General features: G+C 35.8%; 1 protein-coding gene across 2 annotated transcripts in view; it reads left to right on the forward strand.

Moving 5' to 3' along the window:
* Positions 1–24,372, forward strand: part of PLOD2 (procollagen-lysine,2-oxoglutarate 5-dioxygenase 2) — a 106,150-nt gene that overhangs the window by 39,089 nt on the left and 42,689 nt on the right. For both annotated transcript variants that reach the window (XM_059920154.1, XM_059920153.1), the window contains exons 2-7: positions 911–1,002; positions 3,685–3,821; positions 15,243–15,406; positions 18,521–18,633; positions 20,176–20,239; positions 21,463–21,560. In XM_059920154.1, the coding sequence (XP_059776137.1) occupies positions 911–1,002; positions 3,685–3,821; positions 15,243–15,406; positions 18,521–18,633; positions 20,176–20,239; positions 21,463–21,560 (668 nt within the window). The remainder of the gene's footprint in view (positions 1–910; positions 1,003–3,684; positions 3,822–15,242; positions 15,407–18,520; positions 18,634–20,175; positions 20,240–21,462; positions 21,561–24,372) is intronic.

Consider the following 24,372-nt stretch of genomic DNA (forward strand, 5'->3'; position numbering starts at 1 on the left):
TTAGTCCTTTGGTCCTCCTATATCCTGAGGTTAAAAAAAAATGCCCTGGCTGCTAACCTTTGGCATTTTCTGATGCACTTGTTTCTTTTATGCATTTTTCCAACATGTCTTTTCCCGATAACCATTGTCCTTAATAGCTTCTACAGGTATTTTGAAATGACTCCTTAAATCTATCTGCTTCTACTAAGAAGAGGTGTTTTGTTAGATTGAAAATAATAATTCATTATAAAATGGTGACTCAAAGCTGTATTTACCAGGGCAGTGCTGATTTTAGTTCCTTTTATTCTTTAAAGAAAAAACAAAGCACTGAAGGTGGTGTAAATGTGGATTTTATAGACTTCCCATATACAAAAATTCATTGATAGGAGGAAAAAATTAAGATTCTCTTTCTAAATATTTGTTCCCAATTCATCATAATTTATTTAAAAAAATTAGGATCAGTCTCACGATTGGATCTCTTCTTTTTGTACATGTGCTTTGAGGAATATAATGTGCTTTTGGACTCACTGATGTGTGTAATAAATCAGTGATGACTTATAGGTGACAGTGAACCTTGTTGATTAGTTAACATTTAGGAGAGTTTGTCTTTACAGATAAAAACTTTGTGCATTTTATGGAAGTGTTTCTCTTAGTGTTGAAATCCTCTGTTGAGGGCATGCTTTACCTTAAAAATAAATGCACTTTTTTACCATTAAAATAATTCATTATTTGGCAGTCTGTCATTTGGCAGTAATATAACCAATTTTAATTGCCTAGTTTTTCAACAGCTCTTTGTTTAGCCTCATGTAGATGAACAAACCAGAACATTCCCATAGGTTTAATGAGGTTTCTAATCACTGCGGTGATCTGTAAAGTGTGAGGAGTTAGCCTCTTGGTAAACTGTCTTATGTTATTCCCCCTGTCTTTGCAGATAAATTATTAGTCATAACTGTAGCAACAAAAGAAAGTGATGGATTCCATCGATTTATGCAGTCAGCCAAATACTTCAATTATACTGTGAAGGTATGGTATCTCTTTTAATTCATGGAGATGTTAGAATATGTGGCGGAAGTACATTTTTCATAACAACAACAATAACAACCACAACATGATCTGCAATCCCCAGAAGGATGATGAAGTTGGGTTACATAATGGTGTCAGTTTACCTATAATTGGTTGTTTTAAAGATACATTTTGGCCTTATTAATACTCTGCCACTCAGACAATAATTTCTTAATATTTGCTAATGCTTTGTGTAAACATGTTCTGTAAAACAACAGAAAAATATATTTATACTTATATTTCTTTTGGGGGATCATGTACAGGTACAACATAATAAGATTTGACAGTAATTTTTTTCACTTACTTTGAAGAATTTTTTTCTGTAATGGGTTTGTCTACCCTGAGAATTGGAAACATTACTGTGAAGGAGATACCTTTTCTGTTCCAGTATTGAGAGGTGCTTTTCCTGTTTTTTTGTTTGTTTGTTTCAGAGGAATTTAATAACATTATAAAAGTATAAAAGGGTTTTAGAAGACTTATCTCCAGGGAAATAGCTCACTGATAAATGATCAGAGGAAACCTGGGGTATTTGGTAGGACTAGTAAACTGAGCTGTGAAAGGCCTGCCTTTAAAAAAAAAACAAACAAAAAAACTTATTTATTTTCTAATAGAAATTAGGCTATGCCATCCAGGTCTTTTTCACATGCAGAGGAGAATAGGGAAATATCCCAGGTAGGAAAACAAATAAACTTAGTACATTTACAAAACAAAACAGCAAAACAAAAAAAAAAAGGGTGAGAAAAATTGCTTTTTTGCCTAGGGAAGAACTGAGCTGTTTCAGAATGTAATGCACAAAAAAGGTAATATTTGCTACCTAGCCACTGGAAGACTAGGTACAGATGTTATTAATATAGAATAACTATTAAAGAGGCTAACTTTGCTAGAAAAGAGATGTAGATGTTTAATGTAGGATAAATGAGAAATATGTTAGAGAAGTTTGTTAGAAGGGAAATATTGTAGTATGCATTGATAGGGGGCAATATGAAAGAAAAATCAGGGTAAAATAATGCTGAAATCCAATGAGGGGCATCTCAAGGGGAGAGTGTGGAATATTATTTACATGTGAGGCACTGTGTTAGGACCTTCATATATGGTATGCTGTTGATTCGTTGTATAAACCATGTAAGGTAGGTGTTACTTTATGTATTAGTGAGGAAAACTTGCTCCAGGGTATGCACCTGTAAGGCGTCAAATGTTGGACCCCAGCCCCGTTTGACTGACTCTGGAGTTTTTGATCTTCCTGCTGTCTTTCCATTGTGAAATGCAGTGGTTCTCAAAGTGTGGACCCAGACCACCAGCATCAGCATCATCTGGGAAATAGGAATGAGGATTCTTAGGCGCACCCTCACTTACTGAATCGCAGACCCTGGGAGAAGGGACCAGCAGTCTGTGTTTTAACGAACCCTCCACGTGATTCTGATGCATACCAAAGTTAGACACACAGATGCTGTGGATAGAAAACAGAGACTAGAGCTTAATCAACACAGTGCTGCACAGAGTAGGCGCTCAGAAGCACTTAGGTCTGGTATGACTGCAATATTGGAGAAGTCCAGAAGGGTTGTAGAACAGAAGTGTAACAAATCTTAGGGCCAGAGGAGGTCACTTAGGGCAAAAACAAATAATTCTATTAAACTAGCCCCCTTATGAATCCAGATGCCTGCCACAGTTTGAGTTAACATTTATCCCTTCAGTATAAGTAGTGATGAAGTGCTCACTAGAGATTTGAGGCTGGGAACCCCATGAGCTCTTGTATTTGGCTCAATGTTAAGTAAATTTGGAACTAATAATATTTATTTTCTAAATTAATTTGATCTTTTTCTTTTGTATTTATTCTTAATTTCATTCCCCCTGAATTTCACAAATCTTTTAGTAGATCCTTATTTTGGGAACTTCAGACTTTGTTTTGGTGAAACTAAGATACAAGGCGTGTGTGCATGGTGGAAGGGGGCATAGAACTGCTTCCTGCTCCCTCACAGCCAGGTGAGTCAGCAGGCATATGATTCAGGAGGCAGCTGCTGAGGCTAAGCAAACAAGAGCCGAGAATGGCTGCAGACTTAGCTCTGAGTAATTGTGCTTAGGCGATTTCTTGTATTGGTAAATTATTAAACTTTTGAGGGTAACCTAAGCTTAAGATTTTTAAGGTAAAGAAGGTGACATTTGACTTGATGCCCTCTGTGTTTCCCTGGACAACCCATTTGGTTTCAGCAGGAAAATCGCTTAAGGGCCCCGGCCAGGAATCACTGAGTTTCCAGGGCTCCCAACGTTCATCAGACAGATTTCCTGCCAGATTGAAAAGTGTTATGGAAAGTTTTTTCATTTTCTTTTTCATTTCAGTCTGAATAAAGAGAAATAGGATGTGAGACATAATTTCTGGGGCTTCCCCCACCAACCCCCAGCTTCCTTGGATTAGACTTCACTTTTGAAATGGTAAAATTAGGAATGGCATTTTACAGGGTAAATACTATTGAAGAAGTATGACCTAACCTAGGCATCAAATTTTTTTCTGTTTAGCATCATGACTTAGTGTAACATTTAAAGAGTGATACTGTGTTATACTGTACAAGTTGCTGGTGACTTCCAGTTTTTATAATCCTATCATAATCTGAGTTTTGCCCAGGGATGAAATGTTGATTTCATTTATAGGTCCTTGGTCAAGGAAAGGAGTGGAGAGGTGGTGATGGAATTAATACTATTGGAGGGGGCCAAAAAGTGAGATTGATGAAAGAAGTCATGGAACATTATGCCAGTCAAGAGGATCTGGTTGTCTTGTTTACTGAATGGTAAGAGAAAGAACCTGTGGCTTTCTAAGTCTGTATTAAATTATTTTAAAAGAGTTGAAATTCGTATTTGTAGATTATATATTAAATTATTTTATTCACATGGGATCATTGTTTTAAAAAGTAGATTTTACTCACAATTATAAAACCATGGTCTGACGTAGTTATGTAATATGATCAAATTTGATGAGTTACCATAAACACCAATGGGAAAACAGGGCATGAGCTAAAATTTTTGTGAAATTCATGTTTTAATCCTCACTTGAGATGGAATAAAGATCATAGTGAATTTTTCTATTGAGAGAGCAACTCAATGGATTCTGGTTGTCTGGGAGAAAATACATCATGTAAGTTATAAGTGAGAAATAAAAAAGCCTATGTTTAATAATAAAGAAAAACCTTTCTCATCTGTAAATATCTTTTCTTCTACTAAATTTGGAGTGTTCACTGTGTTTCCATCTTCTTCTCACATGTTTTTAATAACATCAAGTTGTCGTGAGCCATTATTGGTTGCCACCTTCTTTCTTCCATTTTCTCTACATTCTTTTCTTTTTTAAACTTTTTTTTTTTGGCCATGCGGAGTGTGGGATCTTACTTCCCTAACCAGGGATTGAACCCACGTCCCCTGCATTGGAAGCGTGGAGTCTTAACCACTGGACCGCCAGGGAAGTCCCTCTACATTCCTTCTTATTTTTATTTTTTGGTCATTGGTCATCATTTTAAATCCCTTTGCATTTTCCTCTTTAACTTAGGAAAGTTATTTTATATCTCTCCCTCACTTTGAAAATCCAAAACCACAGATTATTACAGATGAAAGTAAGAACAATGCTTTTATGCAAATGTTAAATAAAGGCAGAAATTTTGAAATGAAATGGACATACTGAAGTCCTGGTGCCATCAACACTTACAGGTTTTGAAAGGGTTCATATACTTGCATCTTTAGAATTTCTCTGCTGTCTCCTGGGAAAAAATAAAGTTCTGCTTATAGTTATTTATTCTTGCAACATGAGGTGTGGTATAGATGGTGTTAGCTTGTGTACTGAGAATTTTTCTACAGAATCTATTATTATGTATTTTTTTACCCTTAGAAAAAAGAGCAGGAAGTTGATAATAAACGGTTTAGATTAAATATTGAGTATGTTTGGGTTAAAATTACCATGGATTTTAAACAACCATTTTGGTCAGCTTGAACTTGCCACACCTGTGTTTTGACTTTGACTTTGGGGCAAATTCTCCTTGTAGAAGTTACCACATATGAGCCAGTAATAGTTTTGGATTCCCAAACCTCTTTCTGCATTTTAGGAAGAACTCCTTTTCCTCTCCCTTTCCTCTCCTATCAGGCTGCCCCTCCCCGCTATCCCCCATCTGAGATTTAGGCTTGGAAGAAACTGATTTAATAAGGGGCCAATTTGTTTCTAATAAGAAAAGGGACACTGTGAGATATCTGAAGACTGCTTGAGGTTGCATTTGTTTATTTAGATGATACTTTAAGATCTAGTGTGACAGAAAAGACAACAATAAAATTTTAATGGAAGGTCCAGTGTGTGCCAGACACTGTTAGTATTTGGGATTTATCAGTGAACCAAAGATAAAATTTCTTGACAACTCCCTCTCTGAGAACGGCCAGCTAACCGAAAACATGCAGGCCCAACTCAGCCAAGCCCTTGTCTAGGAAGAAGCATTAACATTTTCTCTTGTCATTCCCACCTGCCTTATCTGTCCTACTGGAGGAACCTAGGGATAATGAATAAGTAACCAAGATAAAGAAGGATGGACAACTGGTGCCACTTTAGAGCTCTTTTCTCTTCTTTTTTTTTTTTTTTAAAAAAAGTACTGTGTACAGTGATCAATACAGTAGAAATTGTGGGTAATCCAAGGTCTGGGAGAAATGAATTAGACTGTAAATTATTTGAAATAGGAAAACCATTTTGCAACAATATTGCTAATCTCCTAATTAAGCTTACCTCTGGTTAAGGCTACAGTTCAGAGTTTATTATAATTTTAATATATCAAACAAATTCCTACTTATATGATTTTTTTAAAGGACAGTTTAACTGTACTAATTAGTTTTATGGAAGCATAGGTTACTACTATATGAAAAAAATACCAAGATTTATGTACTTAATAGTTTAAATAGTATTTTTTAAAAAAAAACAGCTTTGTTGAGGTAGAAGTTATATACTGTGACACACTTATTTTAAGTGAAAAATTCAATAATTTTTATTAAATTTACAGAGTCATGCAGTTATCTTCACTATTCAAGTTTAGAACATTTCCAGTAACCCACAGTGATTCCTGTGCTCATTTAGATAGGCTTTTGTGAATTAATTTGGAAGCAATCTTATAATATCGTTTCCATGTGATTATGTGTTCTAAACTGACTTTTGGATGAACGTTTAAAATTAGAGACTGGATGTTTATAAATATACTCTGTAAGTTAAGATTTATCATGTTTATTTCAGATAAAAATAAATATTTTGCAAGGGTTTGGGTTCTACTTAAAACAAAATGAAAACTGAAGCTCTCCATATGAGAAAGTACCACAGACTTTTTTTCAAGTTATTTCATACTGCAGTGTGTGTGCGCGCACGCGCGCGTGCATGTGTGTTTTATTGCAATTAAAAAAGTTTGTAAAGTTGACAATCTCCCTTTGATTAGAACAACCACTAGTAAATATAATGGATTTAATGACTTTAATGGACAAAGCGTGATGAGTTCTTTTGAAATAGGCTCATAAAGATTTTGGGGACAAATATTGTAACATGATAGCTGAAGATTCCCTATGGATTAAAATTATAATGATTTTATAATTCACCTTGGTCAAGGTAGCTGAACATTTTGAATTTATAATAAGGCACTTTGCATTACTTTTAGAATTACCTAGTAAAACATGTATTTCTTTTAGTCTAGTCACATTGAAGACATATGGTCAGACCTAATTATTATTACATAGTGGGCAGTTTTTTATGTTTTTTTTTTAAGGATAATATGTAGGCCAATATGTAACGAAAGGTGTTTTAAGTTATTGTGAGTAAATTCGATACATACTGAATATTCCCACAAACTTGTTCTGTGCTGGGTACAGTAAAACATAAACCAGCAGAGTCCAGACCTTGAAGTAAGTATGTTGTAGAATACTTTTGAGTATCAGATAAATAATAAAAACTTTGGTCATTTGTTTTATTCATTTTCTTTTAGGCTAAAGAAAATTCTTTAGAATAAAAGTAGTTAGAAATACAGTTGGTGTAATTATTTGAGTTTGAATTTGGATGGAGCAGAAATTTATATTTTTTTGGTGGCACTGAATGTAACACCATTAAACAGAATACAGATGTGCTTTGTTTTGAAAGACTCCCAATATATGAAATGATTGAAAGACGTATTTGGTGGTGGTTCTTGGCCTCACCAAAAGGAGTATTTCCTCTCTGAAAATACCTACCCAAGGATTTTGATATATAGCAACTCCCCAGTTCATTAAAGTATTTGTTTAAAGATGACTAGCTGTATGACTTTGAGGTAAGATAAGAGAATTGACTTTGCAACTTATAGGCTCTTGCTAACTAATGATAGCAGTAAGGTAGACTGAATTAAAAAAAAAAACTAGAATGGTAGTCAATGTCACAATATAAAAATAAAGTTGATATTGAATTAAAATGAATATAAAGTAAAGCTGATATTATAGTAGTTTTCTAGGTGGCTCTGTTCTGGGAGATTGATCCAGCAAACACTGGTTGAAAATTGAGGGATAGTCTTAGTTACAGAAATCTTTGCTGTTAGTGTATATGCCTCATCTCACTTTGATTGTATATTGCTAGCTTTTTGTTCATGTTGAATTGTAATTGTTTTTATGCTTCAGACAATGAAGCTTAGAGCTGTACCTGATTTACATATTGTCGGGGTAAATAACAAGGAATCAATAAATACTGGGTAACAGTATATTGCATTAAAAGACAGAGAAACATCTTGCAAGAGGCAGAAATATGGTGGATGTTTTGAAACTATTTTTAAAGATTTTTTTCTTCATTCATTTGGAGAAATAAAGTGACTTAAAGGTAGGAAAGCATCCATATTTTCTAAATCTCAAAGATAGAAATTACGTTAAAAATTGATTTTTGATTAGAAACAATGAAAATGGTGCTGCTGCTGCTTTTGATCTTTCCCATGTCAACCAGTGTTTGTTTCTTTTAACTTCTAATTAAGTATTAGAAGTGACATCAGTGAGCATATTTTTCACTTTGCATTCAGAATACATGTCTTGAGCAGAAGCTTTGACCCAGGTATTGAACTTAACACTATAGAAAAAGAGATCGACACAGATCCCACCCTCAAGGAATTCTCGTATTATACTAATTCTGCAAACAAAACTGAACCAACCTAATTTAGAAGAAGAATGTGTGTCTTCAAAAAAAACTTGAATGTTGGCATAATCTCTTTAGAATCATTTACCTTTAGAAAATTGTGAAAGATTATGTTTTATTTGATCATTTTGCTAATTGTTTGTGAAAGTATTTTTATGATTTTGTTGTTATTAAGAAGTATAATTTATATGTATTAATTCTACAGGGGACCAGATCCTATCTTATTTTATTCTATGAAGTAAACATTTTATACCTCTCATAATTTAGGTTACATTCCCAATATGCCTACATTTTGTATTGTCTTACATAGTTTATACAGAAGGCAGAGTGAAAATTTTCTAAAAGCAAAGCTTTTTAAGAATGATGGCTAAAATTTTAACTAACTATGTGGCAGATTTATTTGATGGGCTTCTTTTTGGCAGTGAGGACAGTTTAAGTGTGCAGACACAAATAACCTAGTCATTAGTGATGGACAACATTTCATTAGTATGAAGGAAAGCCAAAACACCTCAGTTTTCAGTTTCTATACTGCTTTTTAATTTTTTCCCTTTTTTTTGAAGGAAAGGTTGAAATCTTTAGCTGACACTTAGACATATGCAGTGCCTTCAGGCTCCTCCATGATAGTGTGAAGTATGATTAGGAATTATGTAGGAAATGAGTGACATTTTTTCAAATTGTTCAAATATTCTTATCAGTGTTTACTGAGTATATTAGTGGGTATGTTGAAATAAGGAAGAAGCAGATTGTATACAAAAGAAACATTGGTTGTTTATATGTATCTAGATAAATGGTACTAACTTGTCTACTTTCTGTGTGTGTATGTATATATTTATATAATTTTCCCCCCAAACCAGATTATCTACTCCTTGAATCTTGGTTTTTTTTGAGTAAACATATATTAAACATCTGTTATTGTGTAAAATATGGTGCTAGCTGCTGTGGCTGGATCAGGGAGGTGACTGGGACAGAAATTTTGCCCTCTGGATACATTTTTCTATCCATAGGTTTGTATACGTTATATCTGGCATGCTGTAGCTACATCCTAATAAGTGCTGGGGATTAAAAAAAAGCTTCTTGATTTCTTCATTGATTCAATGAACGTTTATTGTGCACCAAATAGCTACCAAATTTGAAAGTTCTAGTGTTGCAGAGATAAGTTTAACTATCATTTAAAATTAGAGGGAGATTCTCATCTCACCATTTATTTTACGATAAAGAGACGGATCCAGAAACACCAAGTGATAATGACAGGTAGCTAGCAGCTCGAGCAGTCTGAGGTCTTTGCCACGTTCTCTCCTTGGCTGCCCTCTCCGCTAGTGTTACTCCAGCACAAGGCTACTCTCAGGAAACTGTCTGGAGAGAATGACCCTCCACCTAGCCAGTGTCCTCATTTGACTCCTACCTCTGCCCAGCCTCAGTAAAAATTCTATATTCAGGAAATGAAATTATATACCATTTGGAGGAAAACTCCCCCAAGTAATAGTTTTTAAAATAGAACCCACTTTATCCGAACTAATTAACTCCTTCCCCTTCCTTCAAAATTTCTACAATAAATTTAATCATTTCCATTGTGATTTCATTGTAATCTATTCTGCAAGTTCAGTTGGGTGGACATTTTCAACTGCTTTTTCCTTTGGGGTGGGGTGGGGAGAGTGGTTCCATAATATTGGTTTGTGGCATTAATTAGCTATGAAAATATAGATATGTGTTTAAGGTGAAGACATGAAGGACCTAGAGTCTGTCATACAGAGGGAAGTAAGTCAGAAAGAGAAGAACAAATACCGTATGCTAACACATATATATGGAATCTAAAAAAAAAAAAAAAAAGGCTCTGAAGAACCTAGGGGCAGGACAGGAGTAAAGATGCAGCTGTAGAGAATGGACTTGAGGACACGGGGAGGGGAAGGGTAAGCTGGGACGAAGTGAGAGAGTGGCATGGACATAGATACACTACCAAATCTAAAATAGATAGCTAGTGGGAAGCAGCTGCATAGCACAGGGAGATCAGCTCAGTGCTTTGTGACCACCTAGAGGGGTGGGATAGGGAGGGTGGGAGGGAGACACAAGAAGGAGGAGATATGGGGATATATGTATATGTATAACCGATTCACTTTGTTATAAAGCAGAAACTAACACACCATTGAAAAGCAATTATACTCCAATAAAGATGTATAAAAAAAATAAAGACAGAATTATCAGGTGTGTTGCTACTTGCTTGCTTCAGTTTCATTAGCTTTTAAGCTTTTAAACACTAGCTGCTAATAGTTTGGGTGATTATAACTTTTGGCTTAAGTTTATATCAGTGGGGAGGAACAAATAAATAAGATTAGGGAACACTTCTGTTGCTTTTTTCTCTGGCTCCCCAGTAGGGGGAACATACAGACGAATAAAGTCATGGATCTGAAGGAAGACCATGCAGCCTAGTATAAGCAGGCAATCCCAGCATGAAGAGTAGAAGATAAAACATTCTGTGAAAAAGGAGAGGAAAAGAGCGGTGGAGGTTAAGAGGAAGGAAACGATCTTTTACATTTATGCTGCTCAAGTAGAGGTTTGTAGAGGAGGTGACCTTTGAAATGGGCCTTGAGGGTGAGTGGTTTGGACATGATTGGCAAAAGACGTGCTAAGCAGACGAAACATCATGATTAAAGATATGGAGGACAGATCAAATAATTCAGTGTGACTTCAGAACAGGTTATTTAATGGAACGTTATTAGTGTGAGGCTGATTCATTTAGATTTTATTTTACAGGCCAGGGTTTGGTAAACTATGGACTGGCCCATGCTCTTTTCTGTAAATAGTTTTATTGGAGCACAGCTATGCTCAATTATTTGCATATTGCCTATGGCTGCTTTGTACCACAATGGCAGAGTTGAGTCATTCTGCAGAGACCATATTGCCCTCAAAGCCTAAGGTCTTTTCTGTGAAAGGCTAGATAGTAAATATTTGCTGAGTCCTGCTTTAGACCACAGTGGAGAACCACCGATTCAGTCAGGGGACTGGCACAGAATAGTTTTCAGGAGAGTTTCTCAGACAGTCCTTGTTGGAAGTGGGGAGGAAGGTGGGTGATGTGGAGGCTTGTTTGTAGGGTGTTTGAATTAGTGACTTCTAGTGGGAGTGGAGAGGCTTTAAATTCTAAGTAGATTAAGTAGATGGAATCAATGGGATCTGGAAAAAGATTTGATGAGAGAAGCCTTGGAAGGGGAGGAGGCAAGGCTGAATGAAAGATTTTCAGCTTGGGTGCCTCTCTGGTTGCTGGTGCCACAGAAACAGGGAACACAGAAGGACAAACACTTGTAAAAGTTTCAGTGACCTGTTAGAGAAAGAACACTGATGTGTCTGCTAGAGGACTCAATATGACCACATGAGGTTTCCACCTTATGGTTTTTGCAGGACCCAGGAATATTTACCACAGTTAGCTGTGGAAAGTTTTATTTTATTCTTCATTTTTAAATGGACTGATTTACTATGAGAATTATTTTTATGACTGTTGTGCATTTTTTAGAAAGTTTGAGCTTTTAGGTTGTTGTGGCTAAAATAATTCTAAGTAGAAAACCTTTCTCGCTCTTTGAAAAGTTAAATCGGTTCAAAGAACTTTCCTGAAGGACTTAAACACAGAAACAACAATGCTACTAGAAGAAAAGGGGAACATTTCAGCAACCTTCAATTTTTATTCAAAGTCAAATCCTCATTTGAATTACATGAAGATAATTTTTGCCTTTTACGTTTTGCTTTACAGGAATTGCTTTTTGTTTATAAAGGTAATGCCTGCTTATAAAACACTAAATTATAAGAGCACAAGTTGCTAACACTCCTCCTTCTCAAGCTACTGACGTCTGCTAATAGTTTGAGCTATACTGTGGCGATACTATGTCCTTCGCTGGGATTACAAAGACAAAACAATCACTTTGCCAACTGTGCATTTATAGCTTTGAATATATGATGCTGCCTACAAAATATCTGAATCAGTTTGGTCCAAGTCTCCAATCATATGATTCTCTGACATAATGAACTCTCTTCATCCATCTCTCCAGACAATGTGTTGGTGTTCCTCTGCCACTTGCCAGGTAGTATCTGCCTCAGAGGGTTTGCTGTACTTGCCTCACCGCTCGTGGCTCACTTACACGTAAAACTGGTCTTATTTCCTAATCTTCAATATTAAAAAAAAATTATATCGGTGACTAGTAGTCTTGAGGAAAATACCCCTGTTAGAAGAGATAGGATTATCCTAGGAGACAAAAATCTAAAGTGATCATACGATGAAATCAGTTGTACTTATAAGAAAAAAAGGAAGTTGATGTATTTATGTAAATATCATTTTGTGAAGTCAGATTAATTCAGTTTTGTAAATAAACAGGGAGGGAAGAGTTGGCTGGAGGTTTTAGTCAGAACAAATTTATTCTGATTTAAAATTTATCTTAAAATGTATGTGTATTTGGCTAAAAATAAAGTTGTTTAAAACTACAGACTGGTGTAAACTTAAAAGTGAGTTTTGGGCTTCCCTGGTGGCGCAGTGGTTGAGAGTCTGCCTGCCAATGCAGGGGACACGGGTTCGAGCCCTGGTCTGGGAAGATCCCACATGCCGCGGAGCAACTGGGCCCGTGAGCCACAGCTACTGAGCCTGCGCGTCTGGAGCCTGTGCTCCGCAACAAGAGAGGCCACGATAGTGAGAGGCCCGCGCACCGTGATGAAGAGTGGCCCCCGCTTGCCCCAACTAGAGAAAGCCCTCGCACAGAAACGAAGACCCAACACAGCCAAAAACAAATATAATTAATTAATTTTTTAAAAAAAAAAGTGAGTTTTTCTCCTACCTCTTGTTTCCTCAGTCCCTTTCCTATAGTAGCAATAATGTTAATTCTGTTAACTTTTTTGAGAGATTATAATGTGTCAAGTATTGTTCTTAATTTTTTATTTTTAACAATAACTTGATGAGATAGGTACTACTTTCCCCCTCATTTTATACTTAAAGAAACTGAAACATAAAGAGTTTAAATTACTAACTTGTCTGTGGTTACTCAGATAACAAGTGACAGAGCTGGAGTTAGAAACCCAACTGGCAGACTTCAAATTGTACGCACTGAGTCACTTTATGGTTATGTTATTAATAGTATTAAAAATTTCCTGCCCATTGATCCTAGAGGAAAGAAAAAACTATATGCCAAAAAGTGTATCTATGTACACATATATCAATATGTGTTTTAATTTTTTAAAAAAAAAGTTATTTTTTTGTAACTGAAATAAAAAGCAATGATAAAATTTAAATAGAACAATTTAAAACGAAAAAAATAGTGTATCTCTCTGACTCCAACTTTACATTTACTAGTTTTTAAAAAATTGGCTAGGCATAATTACTAAATTTAGTTGCACATTAGCAACATTTTAATCTTTTTTTTTAAAAAAAAGATTGAGAAATGGACTCTCTGGTGAGGGCGTGTATACTTGTGAAGTCTGGTTCTTTAAGGGAAAGAAAGAGAGACAGGAAACAGAGGGTAGGCACAAGTCCTGGAGACTGCAGGAACACACCAGTTCCACTCACACTCCGTTGGACAGACTTGGTCATGTGGCCACATGGCTTCAGACTTGGTCATGTGGCCACATGGCTTCAGAGTAATCTTTAGCCATGTGCCCCGTTAACATGCGGGATTCCATTATTAAAATAAAGGCATAGGAATGCCTTTGGGGGCATATGGGGGTCACTTAGCATCTCTGCCATAAGTGTAAACTTACACTATTCTTGCTAAACTAATTTTTTAAAGTTTCATTGGATTTTTACTTTTATAGAGATGAGAAATAGTCTTTTATTTTGATAAAAATAATTCATATATAGAAAGTTATTAAATGTTGCCTGATGCATTACTACTGTCCTAGCATATTAACAAACTCCTTGAGAGCAAGTCTGGCAAAGGCATGTGGAACAGCCTCCTTACTCCCCAATTCAGATATCACAGCAGTGCATTTGGACTATTGGCTATTAGGAAGACCTGATGCTGAATTAAAGAGCATTAGTGGGACTTCCCTGGTGGCGCAGTGGATAAGACTCCGCACTCCCAATGCAGGGGGCCCGGGTTCGATCCCTGTTCAGGGAACTAGATCCCATATGCATGCCACAACTAAGGAGCCCGCATGCTGCAACTAAGGAGCTGGTGAGCTGCAACTACGGAGCCCGCCTGCCACAACTAAGACCTGGCGCAACCAACTAAATAGTAAAAATTAAAAAAAATTTAAAAATAAAATTAAAAAAAAGATAAAGAGCATTAGTTTACTCTTCTTGTTTACCACCTGGGATGTCAAGTCATTAAATTATTATCTTTGGAAACCTTTGGTTTTGAGGTACTCTGATGTTAAAAAAAGATGCAAAAGAATTTGTAGTTGTAGCAAGAATTATAAGAATTATTCTAAGAATTATAATAATTTCATATTATAAGTCATTGTGATTCTGTGGATGAACTATGAGGAATAAAGTCTCCAGAAAAATCAGTGAAACTATAAATTTCATTTTTTACATATTTTTTTCAAGTGTATTGAGCTTTAAAAAGGTGCACTTGTCTATATACTTTTATTTTCGGATTTCAGGCTAAATAGTGATTCAAATATAAATTTATATTGATGACATTTAGTAGGTAAACACATTTTGTCAAAGATAAAGAAATCTTCAGAAATTATAATGGATGGGTACAAATTAGATAGAAACATTAGGCAGTTACAATGGCAGCTTCTGTCAATGATTGTGTTTATATTATGTTATACAGCAAGTTACTGATTTTTAACATTTCAACACTGTTTTAGAATTTTGATTTTGGAGAGTAAGTGATTATTGAAAAAAATTAATGCTGAAAAAGCTGTCTTTTATTTGGATTTCATTTGACAATGTAATGTAAGCACTAATAATTTAATACAATCCATATAATTTAAGTTGAGGGAAGCTTGTTTTGTTTACTCTGTAAATAGTTGGTATTTAATCCTGTGTTGGATTCTAAATTCTGACTTTTGTTAGAGACTGTTTCTTGGTTTTATATGTCTAAATTCTGACAACTGTATTTTAAAACTTCTTTTTTCCCTCATCAAACAGCTTTAATGTTATATTTGCTGGTGGTCCAGAAGAAGTTCTAAAAAAGTTCCAAAAGTCAAACCACAAAGTGGTCTTTGCAGCAGATGGAATTCTGTGGCCGGATAAAAGACTAGCAGACAAGTATCCCATTGTGCACATTGGGAAACGCTACCTGAATTCGGGAGGTGGGTAAGGTGCTGGAAGAAAAGCGTAAAGCAAGTCATAGTAAATTATAAATATTGATGAAACAACCTTTTTTAAAATACGTCACTGTAGACATGAGGTTTGAAATAATCATTATCTTCTTTTCCTATGGGAAAATTATATCAGTTTAAAATCCACAGTGCATTTTATAGTTGACAAAGCATTTTTTCATCTATTATATCATATGGTGCTCCTAACAGCACTAGGCAGTGTAAATGTTATTATTTCTGCATTATAAGTGAGAAAACCCGTGTTTCCCCGATTTAAGTGACTTTTCTTAGAGACATTTAGTTATTAAAGGAAAAACAACAGGGATCCAGGTCTTCTGACTATAATTTCATTAAGAATTTCCTGGCTCTAGGATAATGGGTTTAGTAAATTCCCTTACTTAGGAAAAAGTGCAAGCTACACTCATGTAGCTTTAAAAAATAGGCATTACTTAATTTTATCTATATTTTAAATATATTGGAGTAAATTATTTATCTTGAAATCCCTAGTCAAAAAAAGATTCAACATTGAGTGTCTAGGTGTATTTTAAGTACTGCATCAGCTATGCCATCATAGATTAAAGGAACAAACGATCACATTTCCCTCTTCCCTTCAAAATATAAAATAAAATTTGACTTTGGACCTTATTATAACTCCAAAATGTTTTCCTTAGATTGTGAATAATATAAACATACGGCCAGAAGACATGGCTGTAGGATGGGGGACATGTCAAAGAAACAAGTTGGGTGGAAATTGCAAGCCACACTGGGAAAACAGATTTTGGGGTAATTTATATGTAATAACTGATTGTATTCAGGTCAGTTCAAATAAGTGCTGCTTGAGATAGCAGCATGTCTGGATTCTAGACTTCGATCAGTTACTTTTGTCAATGAAACTTTCAGCGAGTAATTCCCTTTCTCTGAGATGCCACAATTACTGCTGTACTCACCTGCATTTTACTTGAGCAACCCATTTCCATATGGTACCTTGGAACTTTGTCAACCCATATAAATATTACATTTTTGAAACCTCAAATCCCTGTGTGTACTGCCTAGTTTCAGCTCACTTTTTCTCTTCATCTCCATATGTTTTTAAAAAGTTCATGGTTTTGGGGATCTCCTGACCATTTTATTTTTCTCCTAATTTATCTACCACCTTTGGATTTTACTTCAATATTCAAGACAGGACCCAGGGTTTCTCATATTGGTCACTTTGTCCTCAGTATTTTAGCAGTCCTTCCTCTTAGATTTACAGTAGAGATGGCTGCCCGCTCTTGACTTCTCTGTCTGAGCAATTGAATTGGGAATGAGTGCAGCTTCCATCTCCAACTGTCAGACCCTCAGTGACACATGGCTAACCTTTAACTTATCCTAAGCCCTAGGTAGTTTAAGAGCCGCTTAGCTATGGAACTCTGAGATAAGTTTTACTTTGTATTTATTAGTTTTTCTAAACATGTAGAGTGAAATATATCATATGTAAATGTATCTAGATAACGATATATCTACTCCAGAATCTGAATTTCACACAGATGCACAATACTGTGGAAACAGCAAAACACTAGCGAGTGCCTTTGTGAGCAAGTTTAATTAAGGAGAAGGTGTTTATAAGTGGGAAAGTGATCGTACAAGGACATCAAAACGTCATCCTTATGCCTTCTGTAGTCAAAATAATTAAAGAAATGCTAGAAAATCTAAGTATGTTCAGTAAAGGTTTGTGTAAGTTTATGAATGATATATTGAGAGTTATTTAAGAGACATGGGTTTTGTTTGTGGGTACCTTATTTAGTTAAAAACAAAATCTTTATCATGGAGAGTAAACATGTTTCCTTATGAGGAAAATTGTACAATATTAGAAACTTAATTCTTTTGAAATAATATGACAGTTTAATAGAAAAATGTAAATCATAAAATATATATCACATACTATGAAAATAGATGTAATTCCTTTTCACTTTTTTAGGACACGGGATTTATGAAAAGGATAAGGAAACATAATTTTTGAAAAACAGTAGTATAAACCATTGGAAAATATCATGTATTGCTTCTTGAATATGTTTTTTATCACAGAAGATTGGTTATAAGAATTAAAAAATACATCTTTTTCAGTGTTTTGGGTTTTTTTTATTTGGCAAAAATGACACAAAAAGTGAGCCACCAGTGATTGATTTAGTCATGTTTTCATTTTGTCTTGTTTCCTCTAGTTAATAATAATATTCCTGGACCTATTTCTTTTAATTATTTTATTCCTATGAGGACATTTTAATTTTCAGGGTAACAAACTAGGTTTCCTTTCAATTCACAGGAGTAAAATTGGTCCTTTTTAAAAAGTACTGCATATCAATGAAGCATAGCAGTTTGGCTGCATTTCTGAAATTCAGGGGAAGACTCAAACACAGGAAAAATGATCCTGTTTTCTGTGTCTTTTACAGACAGCTGTTGTTGGCATATTTAATGCTTATGTTCTAAGGCCAAGGTGAACAATCCAATTTTAGACTTCCTTTCTCTAGACCATGACACACAAAACCCAGCCAGAAAATGGTTTAGCAAACACACTACTGACAAGCTCAGTGAAGGAAAAATTCCCCAAATGTCCTAGATATAAAATTTCTTTGGGATGTTTGCAGTCAGTGACAGATCCAACATTCCTTTGATTGCATACTAACATTAAAACCACTGTAGTAGAGTTTTTTTTTTTTTTTTCAGAAACAGTGAATCCTTTATAAAGGATCTAGGAACAGCATTTTAGAAAGTCAGAAAGAAAATTCTTCTGTCTAATTCTAATTTTTTCCTAGTAACTCTTTTTTCCCTTACAAGTCTTCTAAAACATTAGTTCTCCCTCTTGTGTCAATTAATTTGGGGAATACATTTATTCAAAGAGAGTCTTTGATTTTGCAATTGGTAGTAAAAACTTCCTCTCTTGCAGTTTATATATGGAAACAAAGGATACCCAATAACTCATATTTCTGTCATGATGAGCTGTGAAATTCAAAATTAAGGATTAGGACTAATAGCTTTACAAGTCTGTGCGACTGGTCTATAAAATTAACATAGACACGAGTTTTGGTCTTTGAATTCTGAATCCTCTATTCTTTCTCTTTTGTATTGCAGGATTTATTGGTTATGCTCCATATATCAACCGTATAGTTCAACAGTGGAATCTCCAGGATAATGATGATGATCAGTTATTTTATACTAAAATTTACATTGATCCATTGAAGAGGGTAGGTAATAGCTCTCACTTTCAGTGTAACTTCCTTGTTGAAATGGCTACTGGTGCTCCAGCCATTGCATCCATATTCTGGGCAGTTAACGAGCAGAATAATAAATAAAGGGCTATTTCAGTTGTGTCAGCGCTCTCTAAGTAGCTTATCTAGAAGTCTTACAAAATACTTTCTCATACTTTTCTTTGACCAGAACATATTTATTTGGCTACACATAATATGCAAAGGAGTTTTGTTCTTTATTTCAAGTTCATGTGTCCTACTAAAAATCTGAATTCTCTTATTAACGGGAGGAATGTTGCGGACAATAGCAGCCTGCCATAAACCCTAAGGACAATATTCCTGAGACTGGTTTAAATGAAACTTTGGAGAAAAGTAAAAACAAAGTTCTCTAATTTGATAATATTTTTAGTATATTCACCTAGTGTAAGTTAATGTTTCATAAGTTTACTATGTATAACCAGTACAGTTCTAAAATTTACTGAATTGTGTATTTCTAGGTGCTGTCATTAGGAAACATAAGTGTTTTTTTACGTATATTTTACAGTGAGTTTGCAACTGTAGCTGCTGCTTTTTCTTAGATAAATACTCCAGTTATCTGTATATTTTTATTAGACACTTCTTAAGAAACTGTATTCTTTAAATGTTTGTTTTTCTTCTCTCCATTTTTTTACTGTCTCTACGTGCCTGGCACGGCTAGCCTGAGGACTTGGTCTCTCATCCGAGAGCAGAAACCTACTCTTGGCATGAGTGGTAGCCCATGCAGCTTGATGCTTGTCTTTCTGAGTGTAATTCAACAGTGAAAGTGCTCTGAGTCTTATTTAATTGTTTTTGCTTTAGGATGCTTCCTCTGAAATATCACTGCTGGGTCTGTAATATTTTTTGTTGTGTAAATCCTATTTAAGTTTTTCTCTAAGCATAAGATTTTATCTGGTTAGCATGTGTCTTAGTCTGCTTGGTTTACCATAACAAAATTATCATAGACTGCGTAGCTAAAATAACAGAACTTTATTTTCTCACCGTTCTGGAGGCTAGAAGTCTGAGATCAGGGTGCCTGAATGGTTGGTTTCTGGTGAGAGCTCTCTTCCTGGCTTATAGATGGCAGCCACCTTCTTGCTGTGTCCCCACATGGTAGAGAGAGAGACAGAGACAGAGGGAGGGTTAGGGCTTGAACATATGAATTTTGAGGGAACACAAAAATTCAATCCATAACAGCATGCAAAGACAATTTTAGGAGTATTATTATGACAGAGCAATGTAGCTGAAAAACTACATTGAGAATAAGATTTGTAAAGCAGATTAGTCTTTATGATTAGGTTGATTAATTATAAACCTATTGTAGCAGTCAGGGAGGTTATGCTGCATAATAATAATCCCCAACCTCAACAGCTTCACATAACAGGGGTCTTTCTGAAGAAGGTTGCTATAATAATTTATGTATAGGATCTTTAAATTCCCTAAAAAAACAAACTATATTAACATGATAGTGTTGTTTGCTGTTTTTATTGTCATCTTTAATATTTTTTCTATTCTCATTTTTAGGAAGCTCTTAACATCACACTGGATCACAAATGCAAAATTTTCCAGACCTTAAATGGAGCTGTAGGTATGCTTCCTAAATACTGGGTTGCTCATGTGTGCAAATGAACACCTGTGTTTTCAACTGTCTGTCTTTTGTTATATTCATTTGGGGCTATGACTAAGATTGATGTGTAGGTATTGCAGCTTTTAAAAAATATTGTACTCAAGCTGAGCTTGATATAAATACATTCAGTTAAAATCATTTCCTAAGAATAGTACAAAGAGATAAGCTTCTGCCCTTAGGTAACTTAGACTTTAGTATCTCACCATCTGGGGACTGTAGATGTAGTTTTGAATTAATTACACTTTGTTATTACACGGTTTTCAGTATCAGCTCTTTACATTGTGAGTTACTCAGGAGTATTAGAGTATTTGAACCTAGGTTAAAGGTAACTGGTAATGAGACATGTACACTGTGGAGTGAGTGTGTGTGCGTGTGTGCATGCCTATATGTGTTTTCCTGATAGACATGTATCTTGATAAAAATACATTAACACATTAAATTTAATTAATTGATACATTAAAAATAAACATACATTAATGCATTAATACTTCACAAATTAAAAATACATTGCAGTTCAATACAGTTCTTCAAGGCAGTTCATAAGTAAAAAGATTCTTAGAATGGAAGGCATTTAGTTTGGAGTGCTCTGGAAATGTGAGGAAAGGAACTTGAAAACAAAAAAAAAATGTTTCTGCTCCCATCTGACTTGTATATTCCTGGAATTTACATTAGGCCTGATTTTCAAGAACTGGAAATACTATCAGTGATGGCGAGTTGTAGAAACCTAGCTTATGCCTAGCAGTATTCTATTTGCCATACATATATTGTTATTATCTTTATAATAGCCTAGAAAAGCAGGCAAGAATCCCATTTTATAGATGAATAAGTTGAGACAATAATTTAATTCATCTGGGATTATGTCACTCTCAAAAGGCAGAGGCAGTATTGCAAAGATGCTTTCCTTCCACCAAGACCCCTTGGTGTCTTAGCACCTCAGTTTGCCAGCACCAGGTTGGAGAAAGTCAGGTGCTCAGAATCCGTATCTGTGTCAGTGCTGTCCTTCATTTCGGCTATCTGCTGACTTGGAGCAGGCAAAGTTTCCAAAAGTATAGCACATGGAATAGCATACATGAGAGATTTTATAACAAAACCAAGATGTATAGATAGATATATATACATGTATATGTATATATGAATACATACACACACGTTTTAAATTACTAAAATCTGTCTTTTTAACCCAGATGAAGTTGTTCTGAAATTTGAAAATGGCAAAGCCAGAGCTAAGAATGTGTTTTATGAAACATTACCAGTGGCGATTAATGGAAATGGACCCACCAAGGTGAGTCACGGTGACCTTTCTCTGTTTCCTTATTTCTTGGAGATAGATTATGGAGCAATATATAGAATGACTTCTCCTCCTCCTCCTGCTCCTCCCTGTCTTCCCCCTCCCCCCCTTCCCCTCCTTCCCCTCCTTCTTCCCCTCCCCCTGTTTCCTTCTCTCCCACCTCTTCCTCCCCCTCCTTCTCCTCCTTCTTTAATATCTTTAAGAGGCTTGGTAAACAACAAGATCCTACTGTATAGTACAGGAACCTATATTCAATATCCTGTGATAGACCATAATGGAAAAGAATATTAAAAAAAAGAATGTCTATATGTGTATAACTGAGTCACTTTGCTGTACAGCAGAGATTGGTACAACATTGTAAATCAACTACACTTCAATAAAAAAAAATTTAAAAATATCTTTAAGAGGTTTTATTTTGGTGCCGACAATTTACTAGTTTCATCTTTTACACACTGTATTATCTGGTTTCATTTAGATTAATCAAACCGATGATTTTTCCTCAGCAGATGGATAACTTTCCATTCTATTTGTAACACATTTCAGTTTAGTGTTTCACGTAATAGCTTACTTGAGAGTGAGCCACATTTCCCTCATACAGAGTATCCTCTCTGAATAAGAAATGTTGAGGTTTATAAGGGATCATTCGTTTCACCTGAGTCACCGTTGTCAAAGTTAATAGCTCTATTAACGTTGGGGTGTAACCGTAGGCCCAGAGTGCTTCCTCTTGCACTTATTCTATAACAAGGTTGATGGATTATAGTTGATAAAGATATAATTTGTCTAATGAAATTTTATGTGCTTTTGGAACATGTATAATTGAGCTTGCTGACAATGTTACTGACTGCAAAATTTGTAATAAGATTGTATCGCCGGAATCCAATTAAAATAGAACATGAATTGTTATATATATATATAAGTATACATACACATATATACGCACATGTATATACACACAGACATACACGTATATGTTTAGTAATACAGTGCTTAAAACAATGTTCTGAGATACTAAGACGATGCCTGGCTTACTCATAAATACCTAGAAAAGAGATTACCAGATAAATTTGCATTGTGGGAAGAGAGGATGGGGAGATGGGGTCTGCTGTTTCGGTGGAGTGAGTAGCCTGAATTCCAATAAAAGCTATCTGCGTGGGAAGACATTCAAGGAAAAGCCCACACTGGCAGCTTTTCCACCGTGAAAATGGAGGAAGTAGATTCCCCTTCTCTAGTTAATCTTTCCACCTTGCTTTTCATCCCATTCCAGCCCTCCTACAGAGCCTTCCCAGTGGGCTCCTTTTTCTGTCTGCTAGCAGTTTTCCCAGCTCTAAGTCTCTCCTTCTCATCAGCATTTTAAAGACCCTCAAGCCTTTCTTATCCTAGAAACCCAGCCAACACAAACTGCAACATCCTTTTCAATCTACCTTGCCTCCCAGCCTGCCTGTCTTTGTCCCTCCCCTTCACAGCCACACTCTTAGTAGAGACAACTCACTGCTACCACTATTCCTCTTCCCATCACCCCAGGAATGGCTCCTGTCAAGGTCTGTTGTGACATCCTTGTTGAGTAGTAGACACTCATCAGCCCTCATTTGTCTTTCATCCAAAGATAACATTTGACGATGTTCATCCCATTTGGTCCAATTTGAAATACTTCCCTTTGCTTCCATGATGCTCTGCTGGTTTGTCTGATAATTTTCTGGCCTTTTCAGTCTCTCTCTCTCTCTTTCTTTTTTTAATATACATTTTAAAAATTTAACACTCTGTGTGTGTAGGGGGTTTCAGGGGTCGGGTGATCCTCTTCCTGCATTGTTTTAGTTAAGTGTTCTGCAGGTGTCTGTCTGAGACATCTTTCCTTTCCCCAGCTACACGCATTCTTAGGTAATCTGCTTCATTCCCAAGTCAGCAGCGCTGATTATTTTCAAATCCTTGCTGTAGCGCCTGTCTTTCCTGAGCTCTGGGTGTGAATACCCAGTTGTTGGATTTATCTGTGTGTCATACAAGATCTGGAGGTCAGGACCTTCAGCTCTGCCTCCTCTTCCACCCACTTGATTAACCAGAACCTGGGTTTTGTTTTGACTGTATTTACCTCCCACTCCCAATCCAAGAGACATCCTTTCTAGCTCCCGTGCATGGTGGTTTGTCTAATTTGCTTAGAGTCAAGAGCAACCTCCTTAGTTCAGGCCACCTGCAGCCTCCCGCCAGTAGCAATCACCCACTAGCAGTCTGGAACTAGACTATTCTGCTGAAGCAGAAACCCAGTTACATTACTCACTTGTGTTATGCCCTCTATAGACTTAGGTATGAAGTTCCACATTCTCAACTTGGTTTTTTTTTTTTAATTTTGCTTCTGGTTTAGGGGTCCCAAGTCTACCATCCTACCTACTCCCCCACCCCTGGCACTGTAATATCTATACAGAATATCTCATTCTCAATAATTCTCTCCCTCAGCTCCTGCCATACTGAGTTAATCTGAACTTTGCAAATGTTTCATGTTTCCTCTGTCTGCAAGTTTTCTGTACATGCATTTCACTCATTCTGGAGTCCTCTGACCTAATTCCCACTTGCTGTACCCATCTACTAAGTGCTGTTCATCTTTTAGGTGTCAACTTTGCTTTACTCCTTAAGTCTCCTGAATGCCTTTATAATATCTGGAACTTTGTCCATCACAGAACATAATACCACACGCTGGACAGGGATGGAACTGAACTGTTTTTTTTTTTTTTTTTCGTCTCTTACTGGGTCTTTAGCCTAGGAATTACAGAAATCATATCTATCCTGTTCACTTTTTGTTTTGCCAGGGTCCAGCACA

Source organism: Balaenoptera ricei, chromosome 4, assembly GCF_028023285.1.
Source record: "Balaenoptera ricei isolate mBalRic1 chromosome 4, mBalRic1.hap2, whole genome shotgun sequence".
Taxonomy (NCBI): Eukaryota; Metazoa; Chordata; class Mammalia; order Artiodactyla; family Balaenopteridae; genus Balaenoptera; species Balaenoptera ricei.